Source organism: Mandrillus leucophaeus, unplaced genomic scaffold (assembly GCF_000951045.1).
Source record: "Mandrillus leucophaeus isolate KB7577 unplaced genomic scaffold, Mleu.le_1.0 Scaffold336, whole genome shotgun sequence".
Taxonomy (NCBI): domain Eukaryota; kingdom Metazoa; phylum Chordata; class Mammalia; order Primates; family Cercopithecidae; genus Mandrillus; species Mandrillus leucophaeus.
In genome coordinates, this window is record NW_012103543.1 from 1,145,173 (window position 1) to 1,168,315 (window position 23,143).

The 23,143-nt window shown below is 36.9% G+C and overlaps 1 protein-coding gene across 1 annotated transcript in view; it reads left to right on the top strand.

Moving 5' to 3' along the window:
- Nucleotides 1–23,143, top strand: part of ZEB2 (zinc finger E-box binding homeobox 2) — a 128,150-nt gene that overhangs the window by 90,019 nt on the left and 14,988 nt on the right. Inside the window, exons 3-5 of the mRNA XM_011988702.1 lie at nt 1,575–1,646; nt 21,093–21,281; nt 21,983–22,197. Of these exons, the coding sequence (XP_011844092.1) occupies nt 1,575–1,646; nt 21,093–21,281; nt 21,983–22,197 (476 nt within the window). The remainder of the gene's footprint in view (nt 1–1,574; nt 1,647–21,092; nt 21,282–21,982; nt 22,198–23,143) is intronic.

Genomic DNA, 23,143 nt, shown 5'->3' on the forward strand with positions numbered 1-23,143 from the left:
GTGACTCTTGGCTACCCGAAATCACATGAGATGAGCAAGGAAGAAAGACACAAAAGCTATATTTATATCTAGTACTGAACTTCTCAGAAATACCTTAATGTAATTCCTTGCAGAGACTGATAAAAATATCAGATGAGGGAGACTTTCAAATGATCAATGATTACAATTGACAACATAATATTGCTATATATTAAACTTCTAAATGTTTAATGCAAAATGTCTCTCTGAAAATATTTTTTAAATAAAGGAGAATTCCTTGCTCAGGAATGAATCTAAAGGGGTTGTACAGCTTAAACAAATATCATTCAAATTTTCTGATTATTATGAGGAGTGGCATTAAATTAGCATCTAGGTATATCTGTGTATTTTACCTTAAGAGGATCATGATTTTTTAGTTCTGATGCCATAAACAGATTTGCTGCACTGCTTGTAAAATATATTTTATTTTATTTTTTCTGTAACATTTTCTAGAACCTGTTCTTTCATGAAAGTAGATTAGAATATGATAAGCAAAGAATGACCAGGACAGATTTGGGAATTCGCAGAGTCCTATTTACAAAATTTCCCTTGTTTTAAGTAAAATGATTATCACAGAGAGATATTCATCCTGGAGCATATTTGGTCTCATTAGTATTGTCATAGTAAAAATACAATTTTTTAAACTTCATGTTTAATTTACTTACGTAAGAGATTTTTAACTGTCAGCTATCCTGCTCTGTCCTCCTACGTCCTCTACAATCTGGTAAGCAGAAAATTTGAGAGTGCCCCTATTTTTCAAATTCTCCCTTATTTTAAAATACTGCAATTTTTGATAGTGACCTTTCATTGTTTACGAATTTTTAACTTCAACATTATATATATATTCATCAGAACACTGAGCTGTTGTTATATATGTTTCCCCAGAAAATGATTATGATTACCTACTGGGGCATAAATGGTGATGAGGAGAAGACATTTATGGAGTGGTGGGGATAGGAATAAGGCAGGTATGTTCTAGAAGTTTATATCAAGCAGTGAAACAGGTATTGTTGTCACCTCTGGGATATTTGTTGTACAAACTGGGCATTCCCAGTTTTGATATGTAGAATTAGGTTTTCAAAAAGTATGCTTGCATAGATTAGCACCATTATAGCCCCCTAAAGGGGAAAGAAAAGCATGAAAACAAAATGTGAAATTCTGACTTGCCACTAAGCATCCAGAGTTTCCAGAGGCATAGCAGCCAGCATGCCTCTTCATGAGTACAAATACTTAGTTGCTTTTGACTCTTATTGAAAAAATAATATCTTTCCCCCGTTTGTCACTAGAACTGCCACCAGAAGAAAAGCCCTTCGTTTGCTCCAAATAAGCACTTCTGTTTTTCACAGCTTGCAGTAATGCTTAAAGTAAATAAGTTCTTGTGCAGCTAGCACTATTGGATTCATTCAATTGCGTGAACAAAGCTATTGTTTAGAGGTTTACAACAAGCCTTTTCTCTGCTTCCTTTAAAAGAATCTTCCTTGTTCCTGTGCTTGGCATGCTTAGTATAGTAAGCCTTTCTACAATTCTCAAATGCTAAAGATAATTTTCCCCCACAGAAGAAATGAAGGAAGACTATGACACTATGGGGCCAGAAGCCACGATCCAGACCACAATTAACAATGGTACAGGTGAGTTATGTTGGCCACGCTCAGATCACATTTGTCCTGTGTCATGTGGGTTTAGTGAGGCAGGGAAAGAAACACTGACCCCTCCATTTGTATCTCCATGACTTAACAAGTAAGTCAGACTTTACAGGTCTCTGGTTTTGTTTCAAATCAAAATTTTCTACATTTTGGTATTTTACTAAGCAAGTGTATCTTTCATTCTCACACCCCTAATTTACCTGTGATGTTCAAGAATACTGAACTCTATGAATGGATCCTTTCAGTGCATGAGTTGGGTGAATCTCGAGTAGTAACTTTTATTTTAAAAGACTGCAAAAAATTATTTTAAAATTAGGATATGATATGCCTCTGCTAGCCACAGCTTGATATCAGTCATTGAGAATTCAAACAATATGGTATAATTTAGACTGTAAAATGTTTTTTTCAGAAAGACAAATTTCCATGAACATTTCTCTCAATAATTAATCATCTGAGTTCCTTTAAATCCTTTCTTTACTTGTAATTCTCTGCATCCTTGAACCCTTCTGAATAATTTTTTCCAGGCAGTTTTAGAAAAGAATTGACAAGTTTACTTATTTTTAATGAAGCTAAAAAGTTACAGTGGGAAGATAGTGAGTGGCGTTTTGTTTCACTCTGCTACTGTAATAGAATGGAGTTTCAGGACAACTGTGATATTCCATGTTTTTTCCCAAACACTGAATGGCATCTTCTCTCCCATTCTTACATCACCAACACAAATTTACATGTTTATCTCTCTTTTCCTAGATGAGACTATTTTTTTTGTGGGGGGGTTGGGACGGCGGTGTTTCCAACAGTCCTCTACACTACCATCACAGATATTAGCATAGTGTCCACTATAAAATTATCTTCCAAAATAAAACAAAACAAAAAAACACATAACTACTTCTACTCAACTCATCCATGAAAAAAAAAGCTTGAAGTTTTATGAAATGTAAAAAACGAAGATGATCTTTATATCACCCTTATGTTGATACATACCATAATAAACTGCTCATGTTGTGTTTCTGTTTAAAATGTGCTTATTAATGACTTGAAAGCATGAATTCACTTTCCTGGGTATAAAATAAGAGAAATAATAAAAACCTATTGTCATTCTATTCATTCGAATAATGTCAAATTAAGGCATAAAAATAAAACTGTACAATATATGATTCCAGAAAAAGTGTAGAATCAAGCCCCAATAAACCTAATTTTTACACCCAGCCCTGACAATGACAAGATTGTAACCTTGGGCAAGCCAGTTTTCCTCTTTGGAACTCAGTTCCCACAACTGCAAAAAAAACGAGTAGATTAAACTAGTTTCTTGATAAGACTACTTCTAGTTTTAATATTTTATGTTGCATGGGTATTATCACCATGTAAAAAATAGAAACAAGATAAAATGACTTCATATTAAAATATAGTAATAAAGCGATATCATGAATTAGACACTTTCTATAATACATTCTATAACTCATGGGATCAAAAATGGCTTTGAGTTCCTTTTAAAGATAAATGTTAAATTTTGGCCTCCAGCATAAATAAAAACTGATTTTTATTACCCTTATAAGCACTTAAAGTGTCACAAAAGAAAATTTACCCACAAAGTAACAATTTACTAGTTGTTGTACACACCTAGAGTTTAAAGTGAAGTTAATAAAAATTGCTTCTATTCAGAAGGTTTAGAAGTCAATCTTGAATGTCTTTTCACCAGGCTTTAAAACCCCCTTTTTCTCATAATACCTGCTGTACCTTGTAGTTCATATGTATTCAGTCAATAAATAAATCAATAAGTATTCATTGAGTGTATTCTATACAGTCACTGTTGTGTGCATATGAGGTAGAAGATGGGTCAGAAAGACTAAAACATGGTTATCATTTAATTTGGAAGATGAGACTAATACACCTGATAAAATGATGATGATGAATAAGTGAAAATATGTGATAAACCTGCAACAAATGGTAGGAGCCATAATTATTTAGTTTTTTGGTGTTTTGTTTTGATTTGTTTTGTTTTGTTTGAGACAGAGTCTCAAATTTTGTCACCCAGGCCTGAGTGCAGTGGTGCAATCTTGGCTCACTACAACCTCTCCCAGGTTAAAGCGGTTCTCCTGCCTCAGCCTCCCTAGTAGCTGGGATTTCAGGCACACACCACCATGCTCGGCTAATTTTTGTATTTATAGTAGAGACGGGGCGTCACCGTGTTGGCCAGGCTGGTCTCGAACTCATGACCTCATGTGATCCTCCCACCTTAGCCTCCCAAAATGCTGAGATTACAGGCATGTGCCACTGCGCCTGGCCCATAATTATTTGAATTACAGAAATGAGAGAGAGTCTATGGAATGGGCATTCACATCAGGTTTTGTGAAGGAGGTAGAATTCGAACTGAATACATTTTCAATAGTCATGGAGGAGTGAGGAAGGGCTTTCTAGTTGAAGAGGAGTCTGTGAGCCAAGAAGGGAAAGTGTGACATCTATTCAGAGGATAGTGAGTAAAGGGTTTTGGCTGAATCAGAGAGTCCTAGGAGGCAATTTCTGGGAAATAAAGCTGGACATTTAAGTTAAAGCCAGATGGTGGAGAATATAAAGCACCAGACAGAAAAGTCTGGGTCATGTTATGCTACCATGATTTCTGTGGGTGAAAACTAGACTCTGAGAGAACAACTGGAAGTCATTGTAGTTATCCAGGTGTGAAGTGATAAAAATCGTGTCCTGAGGTGGAGACAGTGATGAAATTAGCAACCTGACTTCTTAATAAGCAATTGATTATCTGAATGACGGAGGCAAAATGGCTTCAGAATTCCAGATCTGCATGTTTAGAATATAGCAGTACTTGCTATTTCTAGATTTACAGAAGAAGGATCTAATTTTGAGAAGATCTTGAACCAGCCTTTAGACATAAGTATTTTCATATAAAAGATATATAGATATGGGAATATGGGAATGTCCTTTGGAAATGAGGAATTGAAATCCAAGAAGTCAGGGCTGGAGATAGAGATTTGAGAGTTATGCAAATATACTCAGATCATGTTCAAGATCATATAGAACTATGAGATTTATGACTGAGTGTATTTGTTGAAAGCTGAGGCCAGGGCTCCTGGTGGCTAGGGAGGAAAGTCAACGAAGATTTTCTTTTGAAAAAAAAAAAAAGATTATGACACAAGAGAGAAAAATTAAACATTCAGAAGCAAAGAAAGAGAATTTCGTAAAGGTGAGAACTAAGTTAAAAGCTTCAAATAACTACCCTTGAAAGAAAGCTGAATAAATACACTGGACTTAGTTAATTAGAAATGTACTAGTGATCTTCAGCTTACAACTCTGCCCTTTTAGAGAATAAGTACATATCAGTCTTCCTAGCTACAAGCTTACCACTTCTTCTCCCTGGCATCTCTTTGGATGCTAAATACATATGGTTTTAGAAATAATACATCTTTTCTTGTTGAAATTACATCTAAAAGACCATCTTCCTCTGCTCCCAAGTCCTACTCATCAAGATCCTGCTATTGGCTGAACGTCTTCTCTAGCCATCCCACACTAGAATGTCTTCCTCCAATGAACCTGTGGGGTTTGGGCTGCTTTATCGCCATGAATCCGGGAATGGTCTCCATCACAAAGTGTCTTTGAAGAAATGAGCCAGTGAATGGGAGACAAACAGCACTTGGACTTCCCTTTTGTATTTTTAGGTTGACATATTTTTGACCCCTGGCCTAAAGTAACCAACCAGACATTTTCATCTCTCCTTTATTCCACTCATCCGAACTTGAAAGCCTTAGTTACATTTGACTGTTCTCTGACCCTCATGTCCTCCTCTATTTAGTCAGCCCACATCTTTTCTTTAACAGTTTCCTCAATGTCCAAATTCCCTTCTTAGAATCCTGAATTGCCCCTGAGCACCTACAGGACATTCTTCAGTCCGATAATAAGTGCCATCCATTGTATACCAACGGCGCTCCATTCTTGTCAGACCAAATCCCTGGGTGATAACAAAAAAGAACCACATTTATACCAACCTCTGAATCTCTGCCCATGCTATCCCTTCAGACCCTAATCCCCCAGCTCCTGTCTTCCAGTCATTCAAATTCTCCCCATCCTTCTGTTCTTCAAGTCCAGGTCACGTTGGACTTGATGTGGTCAGCCTTGAACACCCCAAATGACAGCAATCTGTTCCTTTTCTGAAATCCCACAACCCTAAGGTGTACACCGCTAACTTCAGCATGTTTAATTGTTCCTCTTTATATTGTTTGCCCTTATTTCGTGGAGTCAATTTCATGAAGACAAGAGGTTTCTTCAGCTTGAAAATGAGGGTGGATCATCCTGGTATCTACCTCATTGGCTGACCTTGTTCTGTAGCCAGTAATTAAATAAATAATTACTGAGGTAATCAAATAAATAATGAAGCCAGGTGTGGTGGTCTGGCCCATAATCTCAGCTACTCAGGAGGTTGAGGTGGGAGGATGGCTTCAGTCTAGGAGTTGGAGGCTGCAGTGAGCCATAATCCACTGCACTGCAGCCTGGGTGACAGAGCAAGACCCTATCTCAAAAATAGTAATAATAAGAATGTATATGTTGATATTAGTAAGTGACTAAAAAAATGTTTGCCCTAAGGAAAGGGCTATTCCATTTTGCCTCAATAAGCCCAGTTATAGCAGGGAGCATACATGGTAGATACTACGACTGGTGAAATGAATGAATGAGTCAATGAATGAATATTTGGTGGAGAAGAAATGGATTCTGATAAAGGAAGCCACAGTAGGGAAAATATTCTCTGTGGAGGCGACTAAGTCAGTATCTTTAGAGAGTGAAACCAGGATCTAAGTCCCTGAAGGATTTTGCCTTGTTAAAGGCAAAGAAGAATAGCCTAGAGTATCACTATATATATTTTTTTTTACAACAAAGTTAGATTAACTGAATGGCAAAATTGATCTGTAACACATAAAACAGCGCAAACCTGGATTTATATTAATAACTTTCCGCATTGCGTAAGTTCACCGGTTTTAATGTTTTTTTAAAAAAAGAAAGAAAATTGTAATGCTTTCACATGTAAGATAAAGAATACCTTTTAACAAAGAACCTTACAACTTTCAGATATTAATAGGATTTAAATTCAAAATGAAATTATTAGGTAAAATTTTTAAGAGTGTGTGAAAAAACTATTTTCTAAGAAGAGTAGAGAAATGGAAAAACCTGGAAGCATTATAAACATGAGTTTGCCTAAGTGCTCATAGTAACAAGGAGCTGTCTTAGGTGCGTGGTGATCATTAACATTATTGCAGTTCCACATGCGTATCAAGATCCAAACAGGGCCCTGATGTTTTCCTCTTTTAATGTGTGAGAGTTACATTTACTCAGACAACCTAGTACCTCTAGTTATAAAGGGCTATTAATAACCACCTGCATCTGTGCTTCCTTTGCTAAGAGGCGGGAAAAAGTACCTTACATCCAGAAACTGGGCAAGGCCAATTTAGGCATCAGTTCTTAATCTTACACAACACAATAAAATTCATGTTTAAGAACTACCTGTATGCATTCTGATATAGTCATTAAACTCATCTCCAGTATCCTAAGAATAATACAAAAATTATTTTACATATGAGAGGCAATTGTTTTGGAAGACTCCAGATTCTAGACACCAATAACCTACACTTGAATTTTATCTCTACCAATTACTAGTTACATTAACTTCAGTATATAATTGATAAGCCTTCATTTCTACATCGGTAAAGTGGAAATCATGATTCCTTATGTATAAGGCCTCGCTGTGGGGATTAAATAGTATGTCACATTTATTTATGTTTTAACTGTATTTTTATTTTCTTTCTGTTTCTTTTTTTATTTCAATAGGTTTTGGGGAACAGGTGATGTTTGGTTACATGAATAAGCTCTTTAAGTATTGACTTCTGAGATTTCGGTGCACCCATCACCCAAGCAGTGTACACCGTGCTGACATGTAGTTTTTTTTTATCCCTCATCACCCTCCCACCATTTCCCCAAAGTCCATTGTGTCATTCTCATGGCATGCCATTTTTAAAGCACCCAGTACAACAACTAACATAGACTAGATGCTCACCCTGTTTTGTCAGGTTTGTTTTGTTTTGAGATGGAGTCTCGCTCTTGTTGCCCAGGCTGGAGTGCAATGGCGCGATCTCGGCTCACTGCAGCCTCTGTCTCCTGGGTTCAAGCAATTTTCCTGCCTAAGCCTCCTGAGTACCTGGGCTTACAGGCACACGCCACCACTCCCAGCTAATTTTTGTACTTTCAGTAGAGACGAGGTTTCGTCATTTTGGCCAGGCTGATCTTGAACTCCTGACCTCAGGTGATCCGCCCGCCTCAGCCTCCCAAAGTGCTGGGATTACAGGCGTGAGCCACAACTCCTGGCCAACTTCAAACTATTTTTATTCATTAAGATATGAATACATTGTAAACTGTATTCTCCATTCACACTGGTTCCTCCTTAACTTCTTCTCTAGGAAACAAAAATACAATATTTAACAAATTTGTAATGAAAGGGCTAACCAATTTTGAGAGCCTATGACATTTAAGTTCTTTTGACATTCTGGAAAACTACACAGACAAGTTGTAGGACACATTATTTTCAGTACTCTGGCATTTGAGGTTAAAATATGAAGGTTAAGAACCAGTTTCGCTTTATATCTGATTTCATTTTTATTTAGCATCCCTTCTTTAACTGTGTAAGAGGAGGATTTAGTAGTATTTATAATGATTCTGTATAATAATGATGAAAGTTGTCAGACTTCCTTTCTTTGACAACTGACTTACATCAGGGATCGTATTCTTTTTAAAAATTTATTTTTGACACATAACAATTCTACGTATTAATATTTGTGGGGTGCAACATGATGTTTTGATACACATATACATTGTTTAATGATCAAATCAAGGTGATTAGCATATCCATCTCCTTAAACATTTATCATTTCTTTGTGATAAGGACATTCGAGAACCACTCTTCTAGCTATTTTGAAATATGCACTACATTTTTGTGAGCTCCAGTCATATAATAGACCAACATAACTATTTCTCCTATCTAACTGTAGTTTTGTACCCATTGACAAAGCTCTCACTGTTCACCCTTCCCCCTACCCTCCTCATCCTCTGGAATCAGCCTAAATGTCCATCAACAGATGAATGGATAACGAGTGGTATATATACCCAATGGAATACTATTCAGCCATAAACAGAATGAAATCATGTCATTTGCAGCAACGTGGATAAACCTGGAGGACATTATGCTAAGTGAAATAAGCCAGGCACAGAAACACAAATACCACTTGACCTTACTCATGTGGGGAATCTAAAAAGCTATTCTCACGGAAGTGAAGAAAAATCGTATTTTTTTTTCTTCTTACCCTGGATAACAACCAATAAACAAAAAACAAAACATTTGCCCATTGTTAACAACCACTAAAATACATACATTCAGAGTGTTTGTGGTTTGTAGAATTTGAACTGAGGCTTGAGAAACTTTAAGGAAATAGAAGGGTGAGTTCCTGCCACTAAAGAACATAAAATTTTATGGTGTCGATAAACAAACATCATAATGACAAGAAGAGAAAATTTACAAATAAGTAATTATAGCCTCATTAGTTATTCAACTCAGTGGTCACTTATTGAGACCCTACTAAGTGCAAGGAATTTTATTAGTCATCATGAAAGATACAATGAGAAAAGAATAGTCACTCTCAGTAAGGACCTGCATTCAACTGGGTGAATAAAACAGTGGTAGATGAATAGGAAATGTGTGTAAAATATTTAGTACAATGTTAGCACATAATAAATGCTCTATCATTTCTAGCCATTATTATTGATTATAATATCATCTGGATTAAGATGTTTTGTGTGAAATACAGCAAAGCTATATAAGTTCAAATGCAAAGTGTTCGGTATTGTAGAGGGTTTCTAACAGTGTAGGGTCAAATATTGGAGACAGGACAAGAGAGGTGCCTTAAAGAAATTGCAAATTTCAGGGAAGAGTTTCTTCAGGACAAAGACTTGCTGGGCATGCCTCCCTGCACGAGAGAAAAAGGCTGAAATGTAAAAGGAGATTGGGTGAAAGATGGAGTGGGTTATCAAACGAGTTAAAATAACTTTAGATGATAGCCACAATAATGTTTATTTTTTAGCAGTAAGATCAGAAGAAGACAGAATGATGATAGGAGAGAATGTAGTCAACTTAAAGTGATCCAAGGAATACACACTGTATGGATTCACTCTTTGAAGTCAGTAGGAAAAAGAGCCCATCAGTTAGCAGTAAGGGAATAGGAATAGGGTTGGAATCTTGAGAAGTGGACATGTAGAGTAATTGTTGTGAACAATGCATGGAGATTCAATTATTAGGAAGAAATATCCCATTTTGAAAACATAGTCTGCAACAAGACTATACTATTATTTAAGATTTTTTTAAAGATATGTTTGATGCTTCAGAAATTGTACTGGATCTCAGTTCAGCAGGGTAAGAATGACACAAATGAAGGGGGCAGAGATGGAAGTGAGGGTTTCAAGTTCCAAGGTGAACTGAGGTAAATAAAATCAGAAGGGGTAAAACGGACTAGGGAACTTTTCAGGGCCTGATTGTCATATTGAAGTACATGTTTCACGGGAATGAAGAACTGAATGATAGGGAAGGGGAGAAAGTAGAAATCAGAGAGTGAAATTTCACGGTTCTGGTTCTGGTTCTGGTTCTTGTCCCAGGAGCAAGTGTGGCCATCCATGTAGCTGGACTAGAGAAAGCCTAAGCACTATGAAGCCAGGTCGTGCATGGGCTACCTATTAAGTGATGAAGTTTCTCAGAATGCAATGGCATCCTGGGGGAAATGTAATTATGGGACAGGCGTCATTTTGTTTGCACTATACAGGCAATGTCCTAAAACATGATAGTGAAAATGTGTGATTTCCGACTTCAAAACATTACAGCTACAGAGTGGAAGCTATTTGAGGGTTAGAGGTTAGGTTTGCTCTTATCCATAATCCCTCTCAGAGGATTTATACAGCGTTTATACAGTGTTAATGGTTCATAACCAGGGTATTTGTTGAATTAATGAATAAATAAACTAAAAAATGATGAGTGAGTTGACGAAACAGGAACATTGATTGGAAGCAGTAGCGTGAATTAAGGAGTTGGTTGACCCTTCTTCTTTGTTCTGTGAGTCACAACAAATGAAAGCAGGAATGGCCCTTTGGGAAAGGTCTGTAAGGGATGGGTTATTATCAGGGGATGACACAGTTTCATTTAGTCTGAAGAAGTGGAACACATGTAGGAGGGTATCATTAAGCATGGGGGGAGAATAACAAGTAATATGTGAAACGGGAAAGCAAAATGAACCGAGAATAAAGTTCTTTTTTGGTTTCTATTCCAAAGTTAAGTTTGAGGCATTTGTTGTTTACCATAACTACAAAATATCTAATATCTGCTAACTAATAACTAATACTTGCTATTTTAACAGATGTTAAAATAATACCTAATAAAAATTCACCTTTGCAAGGTGCTATGGAAAGTTATTCTTTATTGAGTGCCTTTAGAAACTTGATTACAAATTAGAAACAGTCAAATTAGGAAATACAATCCTTAAATATGAAATGGAAATTTTAAATAAGCATCTTGAACAGAGAATTTGAAGAACTTTTTTTTTTTTTGAGACGGAGTCTCGCTTTGTTGCCCAGGCTGGAGTGCAGTGGCGCGATTTCGGCTCACTGCAAGCTCGGCCTCCCGGGTTCACCCCATTCTCCTGCCTCAGCCTCCCGAGTAGCTGGGACTAGAGGTGCCCGCCACCACGCCTGGCTAATTTTTTTGTATTTTTAGTGGAGACGGGGTTTCACCGTGTTAGCCAGGATGGTCTCGATCTCCTGATCTCCTGAGCTCCTGATCCACCCGCCTCGGCCTCCCAAAGTGCTAGGATTACAGGCGTGAGCCACCACGCCCGGGCCCTGAAGAACTTTTATGTGTTCTTTTTGCTCCACTAGACCGAGCTCTGGATTACCCAGTAAAAAAAAAAAAAAAAAAAAAAGGATGTAAGAATAAAACAAGTGTTCAGGATTCAGAGGAGTGGGGACATTAAAAAAAAGAGAGAGAGAAAAAAAGTAAAAATTTTATACACATGCATACAAACACACACACAGACACACACTGAAGTGGGCATTTTAACTGACTTTCCGCCATATTAATTGTATGGTGTAATAATGTGGCTATTTAGAATTGCTTATAATGTCATTGTGATCGTTTCAGTATGTAGGGCCTGTTCAAATGGTATCAAGTCAGGCATGATGAAAAACTAAAAAGATGAGGTTCTCTCTTTTCTTCTCTCTCTCTCTCTCATGTTGAGTCATTATGGTGCAGTAGAAAGAGCAGTGGGTGAAGAGTCAGGATACATAAATCCTACATACAGCTCTTCCAGAAAGTACTTGTGCAACTTTGTATGAATCACTAACCTCACTGTACCTTAGTTGTAACATCTGTTAAATGAGGAAATTAGGCTAGAAATTTTGGACTCCACCCCACCCTGCCCTTTCTTCTAATGAAATTTTACTGGAAGCATGAAGAAAAAAAAAAATACTGGACCACACTAGCTGTCATGGGATGGGAGGCTCTCGGGGGCGCTGCCTCACGATAACATACACAGGCCCAGCTTCCTGGGTCTGGGACCTGCACAGTCGCACAGGGCCCAGCACTGGTAAGAGCTGCCTGGTTGGCTCTGCAGTTGCTGTCTTGAAGTTCTTAACAATTTTTGAATGAAGGGCCCTACATTTTCATTTTACACTGGGCCTCACCAACCATGTAGCCAGTCCTGTTCATATCTCACAAAATACATGAGAAGAATAGGAGAGTATAAGCCTGGATGAGAAGTGGTGGGATCAGAGAGGCACTGCTTCAAGTATTGAATAGAAATGCCAGTTAAGTCTAAGTTTACAGGATCCTTCTTTGGGTATCTCCAGAGCAACTGAACCCCAAGTAAAGATCCAGATCTAGACTGAAAACCTTGCCTGACCAAGAAATACAGTGGTGCCAGGTGTAACTCCCCTAAACTGGTAATATTAGTATAAGGTTGGCAGCGTAGCCAGCAATTAAGCCTCTTTAACCATCAATTCTGCGCATCGCATCGTTAGCATAGGGGAAAGTGGGGGAAAGAATAAGAACATTTTTTTTACCTTCATTATCCTCTTGGTTTAATAACTCACAATTTCTCCTATTCCTCTTACATGGAGCTTAAATTAAAACTTTTAAATTAGTTAACTTTCTTATATGAGTAACAGAAGCGATACAAGTTTGATTATAACGTATTTCTCTGCAAGAGTTGAGTGGATATATAGTGTTAATCAGTTGTACAAAATCAGTTTATCAGATAATTCAATTAGTACCTAAATACTTAACAAAGAGGGAATCATACTATTATAAAGCATGTCTTACTCTTCTTGGTTTTATCTGTCACATTTTTATAGGTTGGAAGAGTTTTGTCCGCCAGTCAGACATCTGTCATGGAAGTCATTATTTTTTAATTTCTTAGTTAACTTCATACATTGAGTTTTTAAAAATAAGGTGGAGAAAGATAGGTTCAGAGGAGAGAAAAATAGAAGTAGTGCTTGGCAGGTGAGACGGGGGATGATTTTCAGACTATAATCAGTGAACGCCGAGAAGAGCCTGTTCACTTCCTGGCTAATGAATGCTGTGGTTTTATTAGCTTTGTTTGCGATTAGGAGCAGCTATCTTCACTTCACAGCAAGTGTTCCCACAAGAAATAACTGATATTTCAAGCTTCTTGAGTGCCTACTTCATTCATTCAACAAATATTTAATAAGCACTGTTTTGCTTGTGATGTGTCTGGGGTTTCCAGGCACCTCCCAAATATTTTCTCTTAATCTGTATGTTTGATTTCCCCATCAGAAAGCTGTGTTGTTTTGAGTTTTTAATTGAAAAGAAGACAGATAAAATTCTCTAGGCCTAGCCAGTAAAGAAAAAGCAAATTGATTAAGGTAATTAATTAATTGAAATTATGGAATTCTGGAACTTTGAGGATACCCCGGCAAGCACACCCTGGCTCATTTTACAGTTGAGGAAATTGAAATTCAAAAACATGAACTAACTGAGCCAAAATGAGGAGTCCAAGGACCCTGAGCCTTGCCTAATCATTCAGTTATTGCATAATAACTGTGACCCAGGCACTGTGCTAGGTGCTGGTGACGCAAAGCTGAATAACATATGGTTCAGTCCTTTATCAGCTCACAGACACGTAAGAGAAAGATTACAATGGGATGTGATCAATTCAATGATTGAGACACACAGATGACATTCAGTAAGTGAAGAAGGAAATCTATGTGAACTCAGGCTGAGATAGTCAGGAAAGCTACCTAATAATAATAATATGGGACTGATTGTGCTTCTCTCCAAAATCATGTTATGAATGTCTCATTTAGCCATACGAGGCAGAGGACTGAATTTGTAGAGTTCTTAAATTGGACAAGGGTCAGAATTTCCTGAAAGACTTGTTAAAACACAGATTGCTGGTTCCATAGGTTTGGATGGGCCCCAATAATTTGCATTTCAAGCAAGCTCCCAGATAATATGGATGCCACTGACTTTCGAAAATCACTGACTGTCCCGAGCTTTCTTAGGTTTCACGTGTCTTTACATAAAACATAAGAAAAGAGCATTGAATTGCTGGGCAAAATCACCTTACTTCATCAACTCCTGTAAAATGTAATAAATTGGTCTGTCTTTTTGGTAATATACCAATTCCAAATGTTTCGGTTAGACAGTAATGTGAAAGACAAGTGCATATTGTCTATCTTGGGAATTTTTTTAAAAGTAATGGACTCTATCATTCTGTGCCAATACACAGCAATCAAAATTGTCTGAGTGTTAGCAGTTTCTACATCTTGATATTCAAAATTCCCTAATGTAAGATCTCCTGCTGTTTAGGGAGATATTTGATACTACAGACTACTACAGATTCCCATTCCTTGTCCACTCTTCACCTCGCTCTCGTGAAGCTCTCTTACATGAGAAACTCTCACTAGCATCAGAACATGTGTTCCCTGGAGAAAGCCATGTTCAGAGCAGGGGTGGAGGGAGCAGCCAAGATGCTGTACTAATTCCCAGGAAAAGCAGAAAACTTTTCTGTTGCTCTTGACGACCTGGCTTTATCCATGCCTCTGTACCAGTTGGAGGCTCTGTGAGGCCGCCCATGTAGCTGTATAATGAGAAAAAGATCATCCTCTTCCCTCACGGTTGTTTTTAGGTATCTAGTGCCAACATGTCTTTTGGAAGCCTTCTGCAAAAATGCATACATGCAGTTTTAATGATGAAGAGCTTACATTTATTAATTAGTCAACTTTAAACAAAGCAGCCATGAGAATCTATAGACCTCAACAAATGTCGAATACGTGCTTCCTTAAACTAACAAACTCAATACAAATGACTATGTTCAAAATAATTTTCTGTGTTTTCTTCTCATCTGAGATGTCAACAAAAAGACTGTTTTTCAAAAAGATGATAAATACAGTTACCTAGATTTGTAATTGCTTCTTCAGGTCCCTTTGCCTTTCATAGTGAAGTGAGCAAAAGCCAGATTATATGATAAATACATAATTTACGTTACATACATTACATTACACTGGGGAAGCATGTGTGTGTGTATATATATGAGATGCCCTATTATACATATATATATTTACATGTCTGTATATTGCAGAGTCACAACCATTATGTGTATATATCTCCAAAATGGGTGAATCACAGAAGTAGGAAAAAAAATTAACTACTCAAGTCCTAATTTCCAAGAACACTGGCACTAGTAGGCACTCAACAAACAGTTATTAAAAAAAGGTGATGGATGGATGATTCTACTCAGTTTTTTACATATACTTGCTGCAGCTCCTCTGTATCTTCCAAGATATTTTCTTTTGAAAAAGAATTATTTATTCATTTTGATGTTTACTTAAATGGCTTAACATAATATTCAATTTTTTTCAATTTTTTATGAAAATCAAAAGCATGCAGGACACTAAACCAGTGATAATAGAGTACCTGTCTTCCAATGTGAACACAGGCTTGTTACAAATAAAGAAAATAAATACCAAAGGGAAACAGAAAATGATAAAGAATAAGTACCCAGTCTATATTTCACTACCTGTAAACACTAAGCAAAGCCCACTTTTAAGTATCTTTGAGAAAGTATTCTAAAGCAACTTGATTATTGGGGCTGACTAATTTGGGGACCAATATTTCCCTTTTATTTAGAGTTCTGTTAACATTGCTTGATTTTTAAGCAATAATTTTTAAAGCCAGTCTATATTGATATTTATTGTTATCTGTCTAAAAAATCAATACCTAACACAGACATAAAGATATTTATAAACGTGTCATTAATAAGCAATGTTAGTAAGAGTGACCAACATATTGCCAAGAGAACTTAGGCTTTCCTGACAAGAAGGGACCTGAAAATTCACCCTAACAATCAAACAATATTAAAATACACATGGTCATGAGGAAACATTTTTAATTAACATTCTTTTTTTTTCTGTTTTTGAGATAGGGGTCTCACTCTGTCACTCAGGCTGGAGTGCAGTGGTGTGATCACAGCTCTCTGCAGCCTCGACCTCCCAAGCTCAAGCACTTCTGCTACCTCTGCCTCCCCAGTAGCAGGGACCACAGGCACGCACCACCATGCCTGGCTAGTTCTTTTACTTTCTATACAGACAAGATTTGTTGTCCAAGCTGGATATTCTTTTTTTTTTTTTTTTTGATAAAGAAAAGGTTATCTAACCTTAGGGAAGGTTGAGAGATATTTGCAAGACATTACGGTAAATTTTAGGACTATGCAAAATCTCTGGAGAAGGTATGGGAAGAAATTACTTGAGGCTTCTTGTGAATTTTTGTTATTGTTTGATCATAAATACCATGCAAATATCCTTTGTCAGTGTGTTTTGGCAGTTCTTCCAAGGAGACCAGGGAGTGAAGAGGATTACAGAAAGAAGGAAAATGAGGTTGATTTTACACTAGAAAAATTCAGTGAAGAATTCTACAACCTTTCTGCTACTTTTGTACCGCATTCCTGTATCCAGTACACATTACTGCATAATCTTTGTAAAAACAAACATACAAACTTTCAGATACAATCAAAACTTCATTCTTCCCAACAATTCTGAGAGTAACCAAAATTAAATCCCATCATTTGTCCTAGTATTATAACTGTTAGGGTGACTGTAGTTTTAAGAGACTGAAACACAACATACCTTCAAGAAGAAAAGGAAGTTTCTTGGCTCACAGAATTTAAGGAAGGTGGTCAACAGAACCGCTGCAAGGTGCACCTCGGCCTCAGGAACGAGAAGAGCTAGAAATTAACTGTCAGAACATGCAATCTTGTCTGCTTTTTCTCTGTATGTCTGCTTTATTCTCTCTCTTCATAAATCTTCTTTTTCTAGATGGAAAATAACAATTCCTTCATTCTACATTTTATAGCTACAGTCACTTGGCAGAAAAAAAATTAAAAACTGCCTTGATGCTTTTTCTGGAACAAAGTCCTAAAATCATAAGGAAGGGATTTATTGAATTTAATTGGATCTATTGGCTACCCTGGACCAATCAACAAGTTGGCCTGGAGAAGAGAGGACTAAGATTGGCTCACTTGAGCAACAGAGATCAATTATGGCTAGGGGAGCAGGATCACGTGGTAACACAGCAGCTCCTTGGGTACCATAAGGCTTGGCAATCGGGAAATGGAGAACCATTCCTAGGACAAGGTGAATGTTGAAGTACTGGGCAGAAAAACTGTATATTACTAGCACCTATTGCACCTCAGGGAAAAACTACATTAGATCCATGCTGATGATACCTAGTTTCTGGGAGGTTCAACTCTAGCCCACTTAAGTGACCCTAGGTATATGAGATATATAAACAACAGCATATCTATACAGCATGAAGAAATATCCAAATGGAGCAAACGGATTTAAATGATTGAGTGCCATCTTCTTCATGAAACCCTTTTTGAATACTTATCTGAGCCCTATCAAACTCTTGCAAGTATTTATGACCACTATTACACAGTTTATCAAATAATTATTCTACAGTCACCTGAATATTAGGTCTAAGTCCCTAGCTCAGCTGCAGGTATCTTATTTTATGCTTCCTTTTACTAAAAGACCTCTACACCAAGATTAGTGTTAAGGACATAATTTATTCCACGTTCATCCCATAAATGATCCTTGAGAGCCTACTAATTTCTAGGCAATATACTCAATGCCCAGGATACAAAGATGATCAAAGATGGATCCTTAAAGAGAGCGCATGATTTGATGTCTTTTGTCCCCACCACACTTGACATAGAAATCTAGCATGGCCAAATTTGATCTAGCAATTGAATTGCCTCTCCAAGCAACAGTAGTGTATCTAGATGCAGTTTTGTTTGCCTATCCAGAAAAATCAGAATTTTCCTCCCTTTTAAGCCAAAAGGCTATTAATGCAAATCCAATTGAATTTGCATATGATTACATTTCTGATGGAAACATTCATATGCAAATGAAAATTCATGCAAAGATAGCCAGATCATTCAAATAGTTGCTGAAATATCAAGATAAAATTAGGATATTAAATGTACATCCATCTATGTTTACTAGGTTACACTAAGGTCATCAAGTAGGACAATATTCTCAGAAAACTTAAACCATGTCTTAACCCTTAACATAAACCATTGGCAACCCTCAAGTAGATACGAATTCAGAAAGGAACTCTTACATTACTTTCTGCTGTCATAGCACTGAAAAAGAAGTCAGTCACTGATAAAAGCAGTGAAGTTACTCAAAAGACATTCATCATGGCTTCACCATTTTGCCCCTTTTATCTTTTCTTCCTATCAAAAGTAAAAGGTAATTTTTTTTATAGATCTGATGTTATTTTGATGATCCAAAACAATGAGCAAATAGTTTATGCAAGTTGACAGTTTCTACATACTCCATAGGGCCTCAGTGATGCAAGTTAAATGACATCATCACAGTCACCACCAATAAGTATCCACTGGAAAGCATCCATGACATTGTGTGTACAGCAAGAGGAAAGTGATCTTATCTAAAGCCCATATTCTTTATTAAGTCCAGCTAATAACAGATTTAAGCAAAATTTCAAGGTATAAAATCTTAATCCATTACTGTACATTCCAAATCTATTTTTGAGGGAAATACAGTCTTGGAATAGACCGTTGTTCTTGTTAAACGTATTAGAAGTTACAGAGGAAAAAAAGAAAGGTTTGAGATCACAGCATTCAGGATTACTGGCGCTTGGTTTAGTGGTCCACAAAGTGTAATTCTCCCACTTCCTTTTATTTGGTCCCATGTATTTGTTTATAGTTTCAAGTCTTTTTAGAATTCTAGTGTTCTTTGCTTTGATGAATGTCACCTGCCATCCATCAAATTTGGAAAGTCTAAACCTGAGGGAGGGATCTTAGCATCTCCCAACTTGACAAACCAGATTCTTTCCCAAATGAATCTGAGGAATTTTATATCTTAGGTATTTCTCAAATCCAGCCACTTCCTTCATCTCCATCATCAATTCCTTAACAGTATCTTTTGCCTGGCCTAGGACAGGAACCTCCTAACTGGATTCCCAGGACCTACTTTTCTCTTCCTCCAATCCCTATCATACTATAGCCAAAGATGTCATCTAAAAATGCGAATAATCATAATTTCATCCAACCATCCTCTTTGCTTAATACACTTCAATAGCTTCCTGCTTCTTTTATAGTAAAAACCCAAATCCTTAACAAGCTCTTACCTGCTGCATGGTCTGGCTCCCGCCTTACTCTCCATCCTTACATCGCGTGGTTCTCCTTTCACCCTCTGCACTCCAGCACTGTCCTTTTTTTTCACATCCTGAGATGTCCCATGCTTGTTTCAGTCACCACATTGCACATGCTGCTCTTCTCCAACTTCTACAGTTAGGTAACTTCATGCTTCTTCAGTTAAGACCTTCCTGATCTTCTAGCTGCCATCAGACTCCTCTGTTACTTTTTTTATACCACCACATAACTTTCTTTCATAATACTTATCTGAGTTTGTAATGATGTGTTTACTTTGGAGATAGTATCAGTTGTATTATTCTCTCTCGTGACTTCCCAAAGGATGAGCCTAGATCTGTTTTTTTGCTCACCAGAGCATGACATGATGTCTATCACACACTAGGCATTCAATAAATACTTGTTGAATTAATGGATGGTTCCACTTTCTATTCTCCTTATCAAAAATCCAAGTTCATAATGATGAAAGCTAAAAAAAAAAAAAAAAAAAAAAAAAATTGCCTGGCTTGCTTGCGCATCACCCTGCCACAGTTGCCAAGGAAAATTATTATGTCAAATACTGTAATATTGTTTATGGTAGAGAAGACAAGGTGAACAATCTAGTGGCACCAAGGTTAACTGCTTTCAAAAACTATGATAATAGGATTCCACGATTAATTGTACCAGCAAAGCACTTTTTTCACCTACTTAGAATAAAGAATAATATAACAGCTACTCTCCCAACTTTGTGTTATGCATAAAAATATTATTTAGGATATCTAAGTCACAACTTATTTCAGAAACACATCTAGAGGTTTCAAATATACAAAATCTTATGACACAAGTTGCTAAAATTGAGTTACAACTCTTATTCATTTCACAGGAATAGAGTCATAATTACAAAAGTTAAAGTCACATCAAAATCACACACCAGTTTCTTAACTCCCTCTGTTATTTTTTATTTTATTTCTATCAGTTGTGAGCTTAATTTTATTTTCAGCAGCTTTAAAATACTGAACTAAAGATTAAAATTATAGGGAAAGATAAAATGCCACATTCTGGTGATTTTTTTTAACAAAGTTGCATTATTATCTGTCTAGGAATATCTTTCCTTTTTCATCTGTCTCAGATTGTGTAGTCCTGGCTGTCTGTGACATTCAGAGGGTGAAGGGTTAAAAGCTTATATTTAGCAACAGGATGTATCTGTGGTTAGGGACGTTCAGTCTAGTGGACAATGAAAAATTAAATATACCTTTCTTAAAAGAAAAGGAAATTTCAGATAGACTATTAAAATAACCTTAATTTTATATTATCTTTAATGTTTATGGATCTTAGAATACAATTGTTGGCATTTAAAAAAAATTTATGTAAAACATTTTAAATTTCTTTCATTCTTTGTAAGAATGTATACAGACTAATATTCCAGGAAGAAAAAAAATAAAATAAAATGTGCGTATTTAATTGAAGGAAAGTGCCCCCTCCTCCCCCACTTCTTGCATATATTACAAGAATAAACATTCAGTCAATAACTGGTCATCTTCAACACTTCTTACAAATAATCTAGGTTTCGTAGTCTATTGCAAGTCAGTATTTCTCACTGGCTAGGATGGAGATGGACTTGGGCTCCTAGGAAGAAGGCCCGGAAAAGACATTTCTTCTCCTTTTATGATTTCAGTGAAGAATGCAAATTGCACATCAGATTTTGAGGAATACTTTGCCAAAAGAAAACTGGAGGAACGCGATGGTCATGCAGTCAGCATCGAGGAGTACCTTCAGCGCAGTGACACAGCCATTATTTACCCAGAAGCCCCTGAGGAGCTGTCTCGCCTTGGCACGCCAGAGGCCAATGGGCAAGAAGAAAATGGTGAGGCTGTAAATCATTTTTAGCCACTACACTGACCTCTGCAGCTGTTACAATTACAAATGCACTACATGCCTGGGTGTTTACCTTAAAATTTGAAGAACAGCTGCAGAGGCATGGAATTTCATGAGCAAAGATTAGAACTGTAATTTTAGGGTATTGTGAAATTTTTTTGTCAGCAAATTTGTGTCATTTGTACATCCAATAAAGAACAAGAACAATTAGAGCCCATTTCTAAGAGATAAAAATATCTAAATGTATTCCTATCTTTCTGAAATATTTTACTTTTGAGGAAAAAAAAAGTTCAGACCGACCCTCCCTCACCTTTTGTTCTTCTCCACGACCGACACCTGAAACGCCCCTTTATGCTGTGAGTTCCTGAGTAATCTATGGCTACAGGTTTCATAGGAACTGTCAGTCACCTAAAGAGAATTTCCTCATTTATCAGCTGTTTAAGTGCCCCCCCCGGCAAAAAAAAGCTGAAGTAATTAATTAATTTTCAAGCGCAGTGTGAGCTGATTCCTACAAGCCTGCCCTGGGTGTGCGAGGGGACTGGTGTGCGAGGGGCCGGGCGCAATGATGGCACTCTGTGGAGCAGATTGCAGTGATTCCTGTCATACCATCCTGGGCAGTCAGCCCATTAGCTGCCATTGATTTACTGACCTTTTGGCCTGCTTCTCTCTCTCTCTGTCTCTCGGCTACAGACCTGCCACCTGGAACTCCAGATGCTTTTGCCCAACTGCTGACCTGCCCCTACTGCGACCGGGGCTACAAGCGCTTGACATCACTGAAGGAGCACATCAAGTACCGCCACGAGAAGAATGAAGAGAACTTTTCCTGCCCTCTCTGTAGCTACACGTTTGCCTACCGCACCCAGCTCGAGCGGCATATGGTGACGCACAAGCCAGGGACAGATCAGGTGGGGGGATGGTTTTAAGTGATTTCTTTCTATAATAACCCCTTAGAGAAACGATATTGCTTTGATTGGCAATCATTATTAATTTTTCATGGCATTTTGAAGATGCAGATCTTTTAATGGTAATAGCTTTAATTGAGGTCTAAATGATTTTTTGATGGTCTCTTCTAATATGATTTAATAGTCTTATGTTCACGATCGAATGAGTGTGTTAATTTCTAATTTAGAAATTTTATTTGCACTTTAACTTGACTTTAGTTTCATTTTTATGTTCCACAAAAAGTGAATGAAATTGTAGCATTTTAATTATACATTATTAAACATCTCAGCAATTTTAATTCCATTTTTCACCTCGTTTTACTTAGAAATTTTCTTTTCATATAGGATCTAAGTCATAGTAAAAGAAGTGCGTATTTCTTTCATTTTTCATATAACACCTTCAATTACTTAGAGTATTTTTATAAGCTGCTACTAGTTTATGAAATCTAATTAAGTGTTTTAAGGAAAATCAAAAAGACATATATTATCTGTGTGTATATATATGTAATAAATGGGATTAGTACTAACACATTGGATGTACATTAAAAAGATCCCTTCTTAATATACATATGTGTAGCTAGATGTTAGAATTACTCCCCCTCTTTTTGCTTACTTGTCTCAAAAATAAAAACTCTGTCTTCAACAGTTAAGTATAGCTTCTTAAATCTTTAAAACAACTGAATAGGATTGATTCACAGTGTTCCTTAAATGTTACAGCAAAACTCCTCTGTCCCCCTGGGAGGATTGACTCTGCAAATTGATATTATGATATGTTTGCATGGACAGAAGTGGTGTGCCTTAAGTCACAATAACTGGCCCTACAGATCCGGAATCACTTAATTTAAGTCTTGACACCATGTCTGTTTTTAAAATTATTGAACATGATATTGTATTCAAAATTCTTAGTTTT